A 15241-nucleotide genomic window follows, 5' to 3' on the forward strand; every position below is an offset into this window, starting at 1 on the left:
CGGAATTGGTAAAACTGAGAAATAATGTGTTTTTTCTGATTTTCAAATTAAAATGCATAGAAAACAGAATTGATTGAGAGAAAAAAATGCCATACAATGAAGCCTAGTTTCTCGTGAAAAAAACAATATAACACAAAAATAATATATATTTAATTTAGGTGTCCTAAGTAGGAATAAAGTTAATGCTGAATAAATAGAGACATGGCTAAAATGTAAAAACTGCTCTGGTCCATAAGTGGGAAACAAGGTCTGGATGCAAAGTGGTTAAGGCTTGGTGTACTTTTAGTAGGATTAGTGTTAGGGATAGGGTAAGGGGAGGATAGAGTAAATAGGATGAACAGGTTAGGGTTAGGCATTTAAGAAGGGGTGTGCTTTGAGGGTGTTAGGGTTAGGCATCAGGAAGAAAGCATGCATGGTTAAAGAAGCACCAGAAGAGACTCTCTTACTGTAGATGGTTCATGCAAGAGGCACCAGCAGAACTAGAGCAGTCATGCTTCACTGGAATAAACAGGGTGATGAAAGGGGGGGGGGGGGGCAAATGAGAAACAGAATAAAGTATTTATAAACTAGAGAGTTTACTTCCTTCTGTGAAGAAATGTTTAGTACCAACTGATAAGGCAGGACAAAATAGACTTTAATGGCATATTTCACAAGTCATTGCCACCTTTTTGAAGCGTTAACTGAAGTTAAAATGCATAAAAGTTTCTTAAAGTGGTATGAAACCCAGCATTTCTTCTTTGCTCTAAAAGATTATTTACAACATATTATATACTACCACCATTTTTATTTTACTAGAACAGCATTCCACTAATTAAACACAGGACCTACAAGCTCTCTGCAGGGAAAGCTGGATGCATCTGAACTGGAGATAACATTATCTTGTGTTTACTTAATTGTATCAAGTGAGGAATGTAAACATTCTTTGGCAATTCAGACACTCCAGAACACAGACAGATACTCAGAAAACATTTCTGGGTAAATTACAATATGAATACACCAGTTATGAATAAAATGCAATGTGAACTTGTAATATCTAAATGAATAATAATACTCACAAAAGCAAATATGATAACTGTATGGCATATAGAAAGTAGGAAAACATGTTTTTATTGAATATTATGTCAGAGTTTTATACCACTTTAAGGGCCCGTTTCCACTAGCGTTTAGGATGCGGGGCGATCTCCGAATCACCTTGCATCTCTCCACAGGTACTTCCGGTTGCCGTCCGTACAACTGGATGCCGCGTCATGCTGCTTCCTGTCTGCGGCTATGGGGACTCGGATGCGTGCTGCGAAAAAAACTGCAGCATGCTATCCATAATTTCCCCCTCGTCACATTGTGCCGGATCGCGTAGGTAAATTTGCTTCAATGGAAACTACTCCATTGACGTGAATTGGTTGCAGTTTCCTTGCATTGCGATGCAGAGCGGTTTCCTCATAGCAACACGTCTAGGGGAAACGGGCACTAAGTACAACTTAACTACAGATAAGGCTCAAGGGGACTCTTAAAGAGTGCCTCAGGTAAAAATGAGGACGGATAGGTGGTGTGTGTGTGTGTGTGTGTGTGTGTGGGGGGGGGGGGGGTGTCACAGAGTTAAATACTTATCTGTTCTGGCGTCATCCCTCCAGGCAGGTCATTGCTCCACCCCTTTTTGAGATAGTTGAAAACCTTATACACAGCATAAAATTAATAGGGAAATAAATATGACTTTTTCTCAAATTGCTAGAAGGGTTAAAACCCAAACATCCACTTCCACACTCAGAAGCTAATTGATAAGGTCAGCCCTTGCTATGGACAAAAAAATTAGATTGCGTTAAAGAGACTCCGTAACAAAAATTGCATCCTGTTTTTTATCATCCTACAAGTTCCAAAAGCACGTTCTACTATCACCATCTCTGTAATAAATCAACTTATCTCTCTCTTGTCAGACTTGTCAGCCTGTGTCTGGAAGGCTGCCAAGTTCTTTAGTGTTGTGGTTCTGTGATGCATCTCCCCCCTTCTGGCCCCTCTATGCACACTGCCTGTGTATAATGATCTCTTGAGATACAAAAGGAAGGATGTATACAGCCTGCTTGTGTATGGATGTATTTTCTATGTGTGGACATACTGTACATCAACCTACTTCCTGTTTTGGTGGCCATTTTGTTTGTTTATAAACAAACTTTTTAAAACTGTTTTTAACCACTTTTAATGCGGCGAGGAGTGGCGAAATTGTGACAGAGGGGAATAGGAGATGTCCCCTAACGCACTGGTATGTTTACTTTTGTGCGATTTTAACAATACAGATTCTCTTTAAGCTGTATTTGCCGAGTAGACAATGCAGAAACATTTATTTTGTACCCCGGGGGAAGCAGAGAACTTTCTCTATACAAGAGCAAAGATCACACACAGGGCTCAATATAAAAAGAGTACAACACACCTGACATAAAAAAAAAAAAAAAGAGTACAATATACCGACAAATCAGATTCAGTCCAGATCAACAAAAAAATTCCAATTAGCACGATGCTGAGGTCTGCGGAATCTCACTGTCACTCTTCTTATGGCCACACATAAAATGCTAAAAGAGAAAAATAGATAACAGAGAACTTTCTCTGATTTATTGGCTTTGCAAATACTGGCAATGTTATCTGGCAATGTTATCAATTAACTTCTGGCAATGTTATCAATTAACTTCATTGAAGTGTAACTGAGCCTTCCAGTGAATTTATATCATTCATTTCATTTTTTTCTTTTAGTTTTATACCATGTTTAATAATTCAGAGCAGAAATGCAATTTTGAGTTTCATACTCAAGCGGAATATAACCCAGCATTTCTAGACCAGCATTCGAAGGGTTACACACAGAGCTTGAAAGTTCAGTGTAGTGAAATGTGGATGCATCCGAACTTTAGATAATGTTATCTTGTGTTTTCTTAAGTGTATATCAAGTGAGGAATGTGACACATTCACTGACTGTGGAGAAGCATCTCAACACAGACAGAGAGTCAAAGCATTTCTGCCTTCACTACATAATCAATAAAACCAGTTATGAATAAAATGCAAAGTCAGCTCACAAAGCAAAAAACTGTACTTTTGGGAACCTATAATATCTAAATGAATAGTAATACTTATGCACAAATGCAAATATGATAACCGTATCGTATGGCATATAAAAAGTAGGAAAACATGTTTTTATTGAATATTATTGTCACAAGAGCCCCACTGGCCGTGAACACGCAAAACCGTCCGATCCGATTCTAGCACACAGATTGAGAGCTATGGACGCAATCTGCGTAGAATTGGCGGAGTTTGAGCGTCACGACGCAGTAGGGAGCCTGTGAGGTTACGAAAATACACTTTTACTCCAACCCAGGGGTAGATTTGCCACCATCTCTGTTTTCTATCAGCCCAGAGAAAACTGCTAACTGGCTATAGACCTGTGAAACAAACAACCGGTTAAAACTGTGCAATTCCTATCTATCTATCAAAACAGTAGCGTCCCTTCGGAAGTTTAGGTCTCGTCTGTGTATACTGAATAGAAGGTTTTACTGAGAGGTAAAGACCTTTTAAAAAGCCTTTATTTGTTACAATATAAATAATTAATATATACAGACAATCGTGAACAATTAAACGATGAGAGACAGTGATAACACAGTACATAAAAGAAAAAGGGATAAAAAGAACGAATACTTATGATTCTGTGGAAAGTCCGTTCGGGAAAAGACAAAGTTCCTTTGTTGCAGTTAGTTCGCAATATGGCCGAACCACATGGCCGTTGCTCCGCCTGCAAGATGGCCACTGCTATTTCCCCAAGCAGTGGCAGTCTTTTCGGTATGATGGAAAGTGGGGGAATTGGCTGGGGGTCCTCATGCAATCAGTTTTGAGCACTGACATTTCTGGGCGGAGTCTCAAGCTCAGCCCAGGGGCGTGTCAGGCAGTGAGTTCTCAGGGGAGGAACTTCCAGCCATCCACAAAATATGTCCAATTTCATACCCCGCCGGGGTTTTGTCGCACATGCAAACCGATTTCATATTCAGATTGGGCTGAGAATACACGTTCATAGGACATCAAACTTGCAATATTTGGGGCGCACGGGGACCCCATTATTCATATCTCAGCCCCTGCTCGGGTTACCTGGCTATGTCTAGTATCACCATATTCTACAGAATTAGGGAAACAAAATTATGTAATTTTCATATTCCTCCCATGGATGGTATTTGCAAAATGTGACAAAGTTATCAACACCATGCATTCCATACTCAGTTTAGTCGGTGCCGTCAAGACTGGGAGGAATGTAGGTGTCAATAGACCTCATGCTGTGCTAGCTTCCCCTGTTGAATAGACTCTGTTGGTATTTCAGCTCTGCCCAATTAGCACATTAGTGTCACCAGAGCTTTTCCGGGAGCCTTAACAGGATTTCTTGCTGAACCAGGTTGCTTTAGCCATATGCTAACGCAGGCCCATTCAGCCCTCATGGCAAAAGGGGGGGGAAGGCAGGAAGGAAAAACTTCTATTTTAAAAATAAAGAATGTCAGTTTTCCGATCACGGTTGCGATCGGACAATCGGCCGCGAATCCTCGGACGACTGGGCGTCGCCCGGCGTCACACCTCCCCCTTCCCGAGCTCTGCTCAGGGAGGTGTCAACAGGACGCCTTCCGTAGCAGCTATTGGCGCTGTTGGGTCGGGTTCCCCCTGACACCGCGACAGCCCATCAGCGTTTTGGTGTCGGCTGCCTGCTTTGTGTTGGATCGTAAAGTCGTACTGCTGCAATGACAGGCTCCACCGTAGGAGCTTGCCGTTGGTTCCAGCAGTACGGTTTAGCCAACTCAGGGGATTGTGATCAGTGACGATCGTGAAGGAGCGGCCGTACAGATACGACTGCAGTTTCTGTAGGGCCCACACGATCGCCAGGCACTCCTTTTCAGTTGTGGAGTAGGCTACCTCTCGGGGCAGGAGCTTCCGGCTCAGGTAGAGGATAGGGTGTTCATCCCCCTTTCCATCCACCTGGCTGAGGACTGCGCCGAGACCGTAGTCAGAGGCATCGGTTTGCACCACAAACCGACGACTGAAGTCTGGGGCCTGAAGCACAGGGGCGATTGCGAGGGCCTGCTTCAAGGCCTGGAAGGCATTCTCGCAAGCGGGGGTCCAGCTAACAACCTTGGGGTGCTTCTTGCTAGTGGCATCGGTCAGGGGCTTCGCCAGTGTACTATAGGCGGGAACAAATTTCCTATAGTAGCCGGCGGTCCCCAGGAACGCCTGGACCTGCTTTTTCGTGATAGGTCGAGGCCATGCCAGGATGGCGTCCACCTTTCCCGTGTCAGGTTTCAGGGTGTTACCCCCCACCCGGTGACCTAAGTACTGCACCTCGGTCATGCCAATCTGACACTTACTCGGTTTAACCGTCAGATTGGCCATGGCCAGCCTCTCTAGTACCTGGGACAGGTGTTTGAGGTGTTCTTCCCAGGTGGGGCTGAACACCGCAATGTCATCCAGATACGCTACAGCGAACCCTTGCATTCCCTCTAGCAGGTCGTTCACGGCCCGCTGAAACGTGGCGGGGGCGTTCTTCATCCCAAAGGGCATCATCGTGAACTCGAAGAGGCCGAAAGGGGTGATGAAGGCCGACTTTTGCCTCGCGTCAGGTGCAAGTGGTATCTGCCAATACCCCCGGCTCAGATCCATGATTGATAGGTACCTGGCTGATGCCAGTGTATCTAGCAGCTCATCAATGCGAGGCATGGGGTAGGCGTCTGTAGTGGTGATGGCGTTCAGTTTCCGGTAGTCTACGCAGAACCGAGTTGTCTGGTCCTTCTTGGGGACCAGGACAACAGGGGCTGCCCAGGCACTACTGGACTTTTGAACCACCCCTAACTCCAGCATCTCCCTCACCTCCTTCTGCATGTCCGCCTGTACCTCGGGAGAGACACGGTAAGCGGATTGCCTGATGGGGGGATGGGTACCTGTATCTACCCCATGCACCGCCATACTGGTCCGCCCCGGGATACCGGAGAAGGTGTGCTGGTACTGGCCCAGCACCTTCTGTAACTGCTCTTGCTGGGCTGAGGCGAGCTGTGGATTGACGTTTAGGTCGCCGTCCACATCTCGTACGTCAGCCAGCAGGTCTAACAGGGGGTCTGCCTCTCCCTGCTCTAACCGGCTGCACACTGGCAGCGCATACTGGGTCCTGTCATGGTGGGCCTTCAGCATGTTTACATGAAAGCTCTTCTGCTTTCTGAGTGCCTCGAGGCTAGGGTCAGTCTGGAGTGCTTGCACAAATGCAGCACTCTCGCTCTCAGCCAGCTGGCCCGTGGCATATGCAGTTAGTGGCTGAAGGCTACCATCCCTGTGGTCAGAGGAGGGGGAGGAGGCCGGAACCTCTTCCACCTGCTCTGAGCCCAGGTTCTGAGCAGCGCGGCTGCGTGTTACTGCCAGTACAGGTACACCTTCAGACTGGCACATACTGGCATTACTCACATCCTGGCTGCATGCATGAATTACAGTGACAGGTACAACAACATTTTCATCACAAACAATCGGTATATCAAACACAGGTACCTGTGACACAGGTACTATTGGACTCGGTACCCCTGGACTGGGCACATTCAACCCACCTCCCCCCTGTTCTTGCCCCTTGGTGCAAAGTACCTTAGTGGGGGCGGAGAGTCCGTCTCCCTCCTGGCAGTCTGAGGGGCTTGGGGCAGGTTCATAATAGGACACAAGCTTGCCCAGGTCGGTCCCCAACAAAACTGGGACCGGCAGTTGGTCCAGGACCCCAACAACCTTCTCTTGAACCCCCACCCCCCAATCGATGGACACCCGAGCCTGGGGAATGCGAGAAAGAGTGCCCCCCACTCCAGTGAGGGTAAGGTATTTGTCAGGGAGGATATTTTCCGTCGGGACCAGGTGCGCACGCACCAGGGTGACATCCGCTCCAGTGTCGCGGAAACCGGTAACAAGCTGGTCGTTCACTGTAACCAGCTGGTGGTTGCTCGTAGCGGAGGGGATCCCTCTCCCACCTGCGAACATGACGTTGTTGGGTGCTCCCGGCTGGGGTGCGCTGGCTGGCGGCAGTTGCCGTGGGCGAGGTGTAGGTGGTGCAGGAGCTGGCGCGGTCTGCCTCCGCTCCGGGCAGTTAAACTTCATGTGTCCGGGCTTGCGGCAAAAGTGACAGGTGATGCCCTCTGTTACTGCAGGCCTGGACGCAGCAGCTGCGCTGGAGGGCCTCTGGGGCGCACGGCTCACAGAGGTAGGAGAGTCTGCAAAATTGTGGGACTGACCTCCTCTCCAGCTAGATGGGGCAGTCCTGCGGGTCTCCGGCACCCTGGTCGTTGCAAAGGTCTCAGCGAGGTCTGCAGCGACCGTCGCTGACGCCGGTCGGCGCTCCAGCACAAACTGGCGTACATCAGCCGGGCAAATGTTCAGAAACTGCTCCAGGACGATTAAGTCCTCCAGGACACCGTAAGACCCTTTAGTGAGGCCTAGCGTCCACTGGCGGAGTGTGGTGAGCAGACTGCTGACCACATCTTGATAAGAATCAGTAGATTTTTTCTGCCAGGACCTGAACCTTTTCCGGTAGGCTTCTGGCGTCAGCTGGTACTTAGTGATTATAGCCTCCTTTATAGCGGTATAATCATTGTCCTTTTCCACAGGCAGCTCTGAGAAAGCATCAAGCGCTTTGTAGCGCAGCAAGGGTGTCAGATGTCTGGCCCACTGGTCTTGGGACAGACGATACTGACGGCAGGCCTTTTCAAAAGACCTCAAAAACAAGTCAATGTCAGTGTCTTTTTCGATAATAGCAAATTTAAATTTTGCACTTACTGGAGCGGCAGTCCCTTCAGCAGGGAGGCTGGGCGTTGAACTCCGGCTGGCTTGCTGCACTTTCGCCATGTTCAGCTCATGCTGTCGTCTCTCCCGCGCCTCTGCAGATTGGCGTTCCTCTCGCTTTTGCTCCGCCATGTACTGCAGGTACTTGTCCACATCAGTTTCCATCAGCTTTTGCAATGCCTGCTGCATTACTGGATCAACATAACTGGACAGTCCAGTACTGGCCGGTTCCAGGCGAGTACTTTCAGGGGTTCTGGGGTCGGGGATCACACTGACAGCCTCCTGCGTATCTGTTGCCGCATTGCCCGCGGGTTGCTCAACCTCGGTACGCACAGGATCTTCAGTCTCTGGTTCCCCTCGACTTGCGTTAGATGAGCCGGTGTCCTCCACAGTGGACACCTCCAGCGTCCGCAGATTCTGGCTATCCCATCGGTACAAGTCCGTTATCAGGTCCTGCTGTTTCTTGCCGCGGATGTCCATGCCTCTCGCCTCGCACAGACTCTGCAGGTCGGATAGGACCATGACCTTGTAATTCCCGGACATTTCCATGCCAAATAAAAGAAAACTTAGGGGAGGGGTACTGGTTACACAGTCTCTCTGTATATATGAAAAATATATTGCACTCAGTCACTACCAACGAATTAGTTCGTTTCTCGATAGGGCTAATTCGATAGCCCTACCTGAGATACTATCAGCACACACAGATCCCAAACGCTGCCGACCACTGTCACAAGAGCCCCACTGGCCGTGAACACGCAAAACCGTCCCATTCTAGCACACAGATTGAGAGCTATGGACGCAATCTGCGTAGAATTGGCGGAGTTTGAGCGTCACGACGCAGTAGGGAGCCTGTGAGGTTACGAAAATACACTTTTACTCCAACCCAGGGGTAGATTTGCCACCATCTCTGTTTTCTATCAGCCCAGAGAAAACTGCTAACTGGCTATAGACCTGTGAAACAAACAACCGGTTAAAACTGTGCAATTCCTATCTATCTATCAAAACAGTAGCGTCCCTTCGGAAGTTTAGGTCTCGTCTGTGTATACTGAATAGAAGGTTTTACTGAGAGGTAAAGACCTTTTAAAAAGCCTTTATTTGTTACAATATAAATAATTAATATATACAGACAATCGTGAACAATTAAACGATGAGAGACAGTGATAACACAGTACATAAAAGAAAAAGGGATAAAAAGAACGAATACTTATGATTCTGTGGAAAGTCCGTTCGGGAAAAGACAAAGTTCCTTTGTTGCAGTTAGTTCGCAATATGGCCGAACCACATGGCCGTTGCTCCGCCTGCAAGATGGCCACTGCTATTTCCCCAAGCAGTGGCAGTCTTTTCGGTATGATGGAAAGTGGGGGAATTGGCTGGGGGTCCTCATGCAATCAGTTTTGAGCACTGACATTTCTGGGCGGAGTCTCAAGCTCAGCCCAGGGGCGTGTCAGGCAGTGAGTTCTCAGGGGAGGAACTTCCAGCCATCCACAAAATATGTCCAATTTCATACCCCGCCGGGGTTTTGTCGCACATGCAAACCGATTTCATATTCAGATTGGGCTGAGAATACACGTTCATAGGACATCAAACTTGCAATATTTGGGGCGCACGGGGACCCCATTATTCATATCTCAGCCCCTGCTCGGGTTACCTGGCTATGTCTAGTATCACCATATTCTACAGAATTAGGGAAACAAAATTATGTAATTTTCATATTCCTCCCATGGATGGTATTTGCAAAATGTGACAAAGTTATCAACACCATGCATTCCATACTCAGTTTAGTCGGTGCCGTCAAGACTGGGAGGAATGTAGGTGTCAATAGACCTCATGCTGTGCTAGCTTCCCCTGTTGAATAGACTCTGTTGGTATTTCAGCTCTGCCCAATTAGCACATTAGTGTCACCAGAGCTTTTCCGGGAGCCTTAACAGGATTTCTTGCTGAACCAGGTTGCTTTAGCCATATGCTAACGCAGGCCCATTCAGCCCTCATGGCAAAAGGGGGGGGAAGGCAGGAAGGAAAAACTTCTATTTTAAAAATAAAGAATGTCAGTTTTCCGATCACGGTTGCGATCGGACAATCGGCCGCGAATCCTCGGACGACTGGGCGTCGCCCGGCGTCACAATTATGTCAGGGTTTTAAACCGCTTTAAATGATGTGCTTCAATATAGAAGCACTTACCCCTTACAACATACATAAGAAAACCAATATGGTGGAAATCTTCATTATTTCATGCTGAAATCTATTGAAAATTGGCATGCAGTGTGTGGGCAGGTAATAGATCCCTCATTACTCAGACTTCATCAGAGAGCGATCTATCAGATGGTCGATATGGTAAGGCCACCTTAACTACCTAACGACCACGTCAGGCCGATGGGTGTGACCGCGGCGGCAGCCCCAGGACCGTCTAACGCCGAGCAACGTAAAGTCTTGGGGCTGCATCTCCTGCTTGGTAGACAGAACGGAGCTCCGCCTTCAGTCTCCCAGCGGCGACCGTCTAATTAGGGTGTACAGCGCTGCGATCTACAGCAGCGCTGTAGCAGGCTGAAGCCTATGACAGCCGATCACAGTGATTGGCAAGCAGGGGGAGGGCGGGTTTATGGAAAAAAATAATAATAAAGAAATCACACAATAAATATTTGTAAAAAAAAATATATATATACACTGTGGGGGATCAGACCCCAACAACAAGAAGCTTTGTTGGTGGGGAGAAAAAAAAGGGGGGGAGGGAATCACTTGTGTGCTGTGTTGTGCGGCCCGGCAGCTTAGCCTTAAAGCAGCAGTGACCCATTTGACAAAAAATGGCCTGGTCTTTAGGGGAGGTAAAGCCTGTGGTCCTGAAGTGGTTAAAGAGGAACTGTCACAAAAAAAACTGAAAAATGTAAACACATACAAATAAGAAGTACATTTCTCCCAGAGTAAAATGAGCCCTACATTACTTTTCTCCTATGTTGCTGTCACTCACAGTAGGTAGTAGAAATCTGACATTACTGACAGATTTTGGGCTAGTCCATCTCTTTATGGGGGATTCTCAGCAGGGCCTTGAGGGCTCGTTTCCACTATAGCGAATCCGCATGCAGGCACTGCATGCGGATTCGCATAGGCAATACAAGTGGATGGGATTGTTTCCACTTGTGCGTTTTGGTGTGAGGGGGAAATCTGCACGGCAGAGCCGTCAGATTTCGCGTGCGGCTGGAATGCTTTTAATACGGAAATCGCATGCGGCTTTGTCATGCGGTTTTCCCCACGATTTTGCGTGCGATTTCGCATGTACTGCTATGACAATTTACACAGGCAGTGAAATTTGCCTGCTCCTTAGCCATGCGAAATCGCATGCGAAATCGCGGGGAAAACAGCATGCGGAAACGCATCCGCATGCGATTTCGTCCGCGGTGGAATCCAGACGATTCCGCACTGCAACAGTAGAAACGAGCCCTGATTCTTTATAAAAACATTCCCTGAAAATGATTAACCCTTTCCACTCGGAGTTCTTTCCTAAAGGAAGTCGTTTCTGCTCAGAGTTTTTTTTTTTAAAGAAATGCGCTCTCCCTCTTACACTCTCTCTCATTTTAACATGGAACATAACACCGTAACATGGTATATCTTATTTTAAAGAACATAGTATAACGTTTAATTTGATACCTTATGTGGACAGTTTGGCATCTTCTATTGGCTGGTAACAGAAGAGAAAGCCAAGGTATGGTAAATTGAAAAACAGTTTCCTGGGTGTAATCCGGGCCTGGGTGAGCAAGTTTTGCAATAATAGGTGGTTTTATGCCCGCCACCCGATGTCCTACTGTCCCTACACACAATGCAATCTTTGGTATTTTGATTGGGCATATTAGCAATAAAATACTGGCTACTATTTACACCCTCCCCCAGTCCATCCCATAGGATGCCATTCATTCTCTTAACAACTTTGCAGGCAATCTGCAAGAAAAATAAAATGTAATCTGCAATTCTTTTTTTTTTTTTTTTGCAGAAAAAATAAATAAATAAATAAATCTAAATGTCACTTCCTTCTAGCGCTGATGGGAGACAACAGGTATGGGGCTGGGTGGCACTGACAGTGTGGGCATGTAGTATTACATGCCCACAAACCGGCGCACACAGATCGGCGGCTTGCAGCAGTCCCTATGCGCTGCAAACCGCCGCTGCAGGGATGTCCCGCATAGCGGGACATACGAGCGCATCAGGTTTTTCCGTATATCCCGCTATACGAGTGAAAAGGGTAAATACAAAGATGCTGGCCCGCCTCCCTGCTCCCTGCACACTATTTTGGCGGTTGGACAGAGCAACTGCCATTCACTAAGTACTTTTAAAAATAAAGAAAAGCCTTAGAACCCCCCTGTGAGAAGATAGGCTAGTCCAAAATCTGTCTGTAATGTCAGATTTTATTACGTACTGTAAGTATCAGCAACACAGGAGAAAAGTAATTTATGGCTCATTTTACTCTGAAAGAAACGTACCTCTTATTTGTATATAGTATGTTTACATGTATTTTAAATTTTAAGATTTCTGCCACAGAGGTCCTTTAACCTCCTTGCCAGTTATCCCGAGCCCGAGCACTTTGCTAGCTGCGTGCATATCCTGATCGCCGCCGCTCGCCGCCGATTCGCCGCTACCCGCCTTGCTGCCCCCCCCCCCCCTCCAGACCCCTTGCACAGCCTGGCCAATTAGTGCCAGGCAGCGCTGAGGGGTGGATCGGGATTCCCTCTGATGTCCCGAAGTCAATGACGTCGGTGACGTCATCCCGCCCCGTCGCAATGGCGATGGGGGAAGCCGAGCATGAAATCACATTCTGAACGGGATTTCCTGCTTGCAAAGATCGCAGACGGCGATCGAAGTAGGTAGGAGGATGCCGCTTGTTAGCGGCTATCATGTAGCTAGCGCTAGGCTAGCTACATGAATTTAAAAAAAAAAAAAGTGCTGCACTGCTCCCTTGACGACAGAATTGGAATGGCAAGGGGGTTAAAAAGAAACTCTGATGAAAATAACATGAAAAACAAAAATAACATGAAAAACGTGAAAAAATGAAAACCGTGCTTAATTTGTACAATAATTATGTATAAATGATTTAGTCAGTGTTTGCCCATTCTAAAATCTTTCCTTAACCTAATTTAAATTCTGACATGGCAACATACAATATTACTGCTGGCAGGTGATGTCACTGCAAGGAGATGCTGCTTGCTTTTTTGGCAGTTGGAAACAGCAGTAATTTCCTACAATGCAACAGGACTCCCACAGTGTGATGTTAGCACCATGGTCCTGACATCACAATATCAGCCATACAGAGCACTCTGATGATCCGCTTGAGAAAAGGTAAAGATTTCTCATGGGAAAGGGAGTATCAGCTACTGATTGGGATGAAGTTCAATTCTTGGTTACAGTTTCTCTTTAACTTTCACCATACCTCAAGTTATGATCAGTGCAGTTAGCAGAGTGGGTATTATTTACATGTGTTCATCAACGTATACTTTACTTCCTTAAAGTTTGGGCAAGGTGTTAAAACCTGCTGTGTGGCTTCCTTTCAGCATCAGCAATACTCCAGAAGAAGCTTCTCGGAAATGTCTCTGGTTATTTTCCTTACAGAAATCCTGGCTGAATGAAAGCAAGTTATGAGGGCAATCTGCTCTCCAGCTGTGAGTGTCTTCCTAAATGGGATCTCCCCACTTGTCTGTGCTCCCTCTATCATCAGGCTTCAATGGAGAGGTCACATGATTTTTTTCTAGAACGTCCATCACAGTCCACTAGCTCCGCCCGATGCTAGTGACCTTTGGAATTGCCATGTCTATTGCCTTACTTATGCTACATTGTGTAATTGTATTGCTGGAGTAGTAGGCTTCAGTGGAGCAATTTTCCTCTGTTCCCAGTATTGCAATTTAGCCAGATGAGTGGGATGTAATTATTGATGACAGTGACACTCTATCTCTAGAGATACTATAGTTTCTTCTTCTTATTCAAGGCCCACATGATTACAAGGTAGGCTATCTTCCTGGGGAGCAATTTCTCAGACAGAGGTCAGAGTGTTCATCTTCTAGCCAATTCACCTGGCTTAGGACCACAGCTAGGCTGTCGGCAGGCACTTCAGTCTTCAACAGAAACCAGCAGTTGGAAGTCTGGGGACGAAAAGCACAGAAGCACTGGCCAAGGCTTCCTTCAGAGTACAAATGTCCACGCCCTGGTACCTCTTCTTCTACCTTGGGCCACTTCTTCTGCATTAGGTCAGTCAGGGGCTTGGCCATTGTGCTTTATAGTGGATGAATTTTCTGTTTTAGCCATTTGTCCTCAAAATGACACCATTTTTGTCTCTGCCTCAGGGGAGGGCCAAGCCATGATGGCCTCCACCTTCCTGCTGTGAGGGATTAAGAGGTCCTACATGGACATAATCCAAACATGACACACTCATTTTTCCCCTTTAGACTGAGACGGTTATACACACAACACCATTTTAACCCTTTAGACGAAGAGGGCTATACACACATTTTATTTCAACCAACAACAATAAAACCGCTTCTAATGTTGTTTGACACAAAATACTGCAGCATTTGGCTTAGGCCTATCAGCCACAACAAGGTATTCCCCGTTTGACCAATACCTATACTAATACTATACCATGCATAACACTGCAAGCAGGTCAATCCAGCTCTGAAACAAACAAAAAACAGAACAAAGACCTAAAGACTTTTAGAGAAACAAATAATTAATTTATCTGTTGTCTCTGTCCAAAGGATAAAGGTAGCCATACACTGGTCGATGTGCCATTAGATCGACCAGCTGACAGATCCCTATCTGATCGAATCTGATCAGAGAGGGATCGTATGGCTGCCTTTACTGCAAACAGATTGTGAATCGATTTCAGCCTGAAACCGATTCACCATCTGCTGAGCTGCTCCTGCCGCCTGTCCCCCCCCCCCCCCGTATACATTACCTGATGCTGGCTCCCGGGCATCTTCTCCGCATTGCACGGCTCTGTTCCGGCTCCATCCCGGCGCTTCCTGTGTTACTCCGTGACCAGGAAGTTCAAATAGAGCACCCTCTATTAGAACTTCCTGGTCACTGCAATGACACAGGAAGCGCCGGGATGGATGGAGCCGGAACAGAGCCGTGCAGCACGGAGAAGACGCCCGGGAGCCAGCCTCAGGTAATGTATACCTGATCGGATCGGCCGCCGCTAGCGACGCGCACTTTACCCGCGGGCGATGGAGGGTAATTTCCCGCACGGCGCGATCGACGGACCGATCCGATTCCGGGAGGGAATCGGATCGGCGGCTGCGTTTACCGCGAACGATTGGCAGCAGATTCGATCCCAGGATCGAATCTGCTGTCGAAACGGCCGGGAATCGAGCCAGTGTATGGCTACCTTAACTGATCCTTGTATGAACAACATACAAATCCCAAAGAAAGAGTACCCAATATGATCAATTGATCGGTCATAAAT

General features: G+C 47.0%; 1 protein-coding gene across 1 annotated transcript in view; it reads right to left on the reverse strand.

Moving 5' to 3' along the window:
• The window catches only part of LOC137537948 (oocyte zinc finger protein XlCOF22-like), a 61291-nt gene extending 47246 nt beyond the window's left edge, over positions 1 to 14045 (reverse strand). Inside the window, exon 1 of the mRNA XM_068259875.1 lies at positions 13851 to 14045. Within this exon, the coding sequence (XP_068115976.1) occupies positions 13851 to 14045 (195 nt within the window). The remainder of the gene's footprint in view (positions 1 to 13850) is intronic.
• Between the last annotated feature and the right edge of the window lie 1196 nt (positions 14046 to 15241).

This window comes from Hyperolius riggenbachi, chromosome 11 (genome assembly GCF_040937935.1).
Source record: "Hyperolius riggenbachi isolate aHypRig1 chromosome 11, aHypRig1.pri, whole genome shotgun sequence".
Lineage (NCBI taxonomy): Eukaryota > Metazoa > Chordata > Amphibia > Anura > Hyperoliidae > Hyperolius > Hyperolius riggenbachi.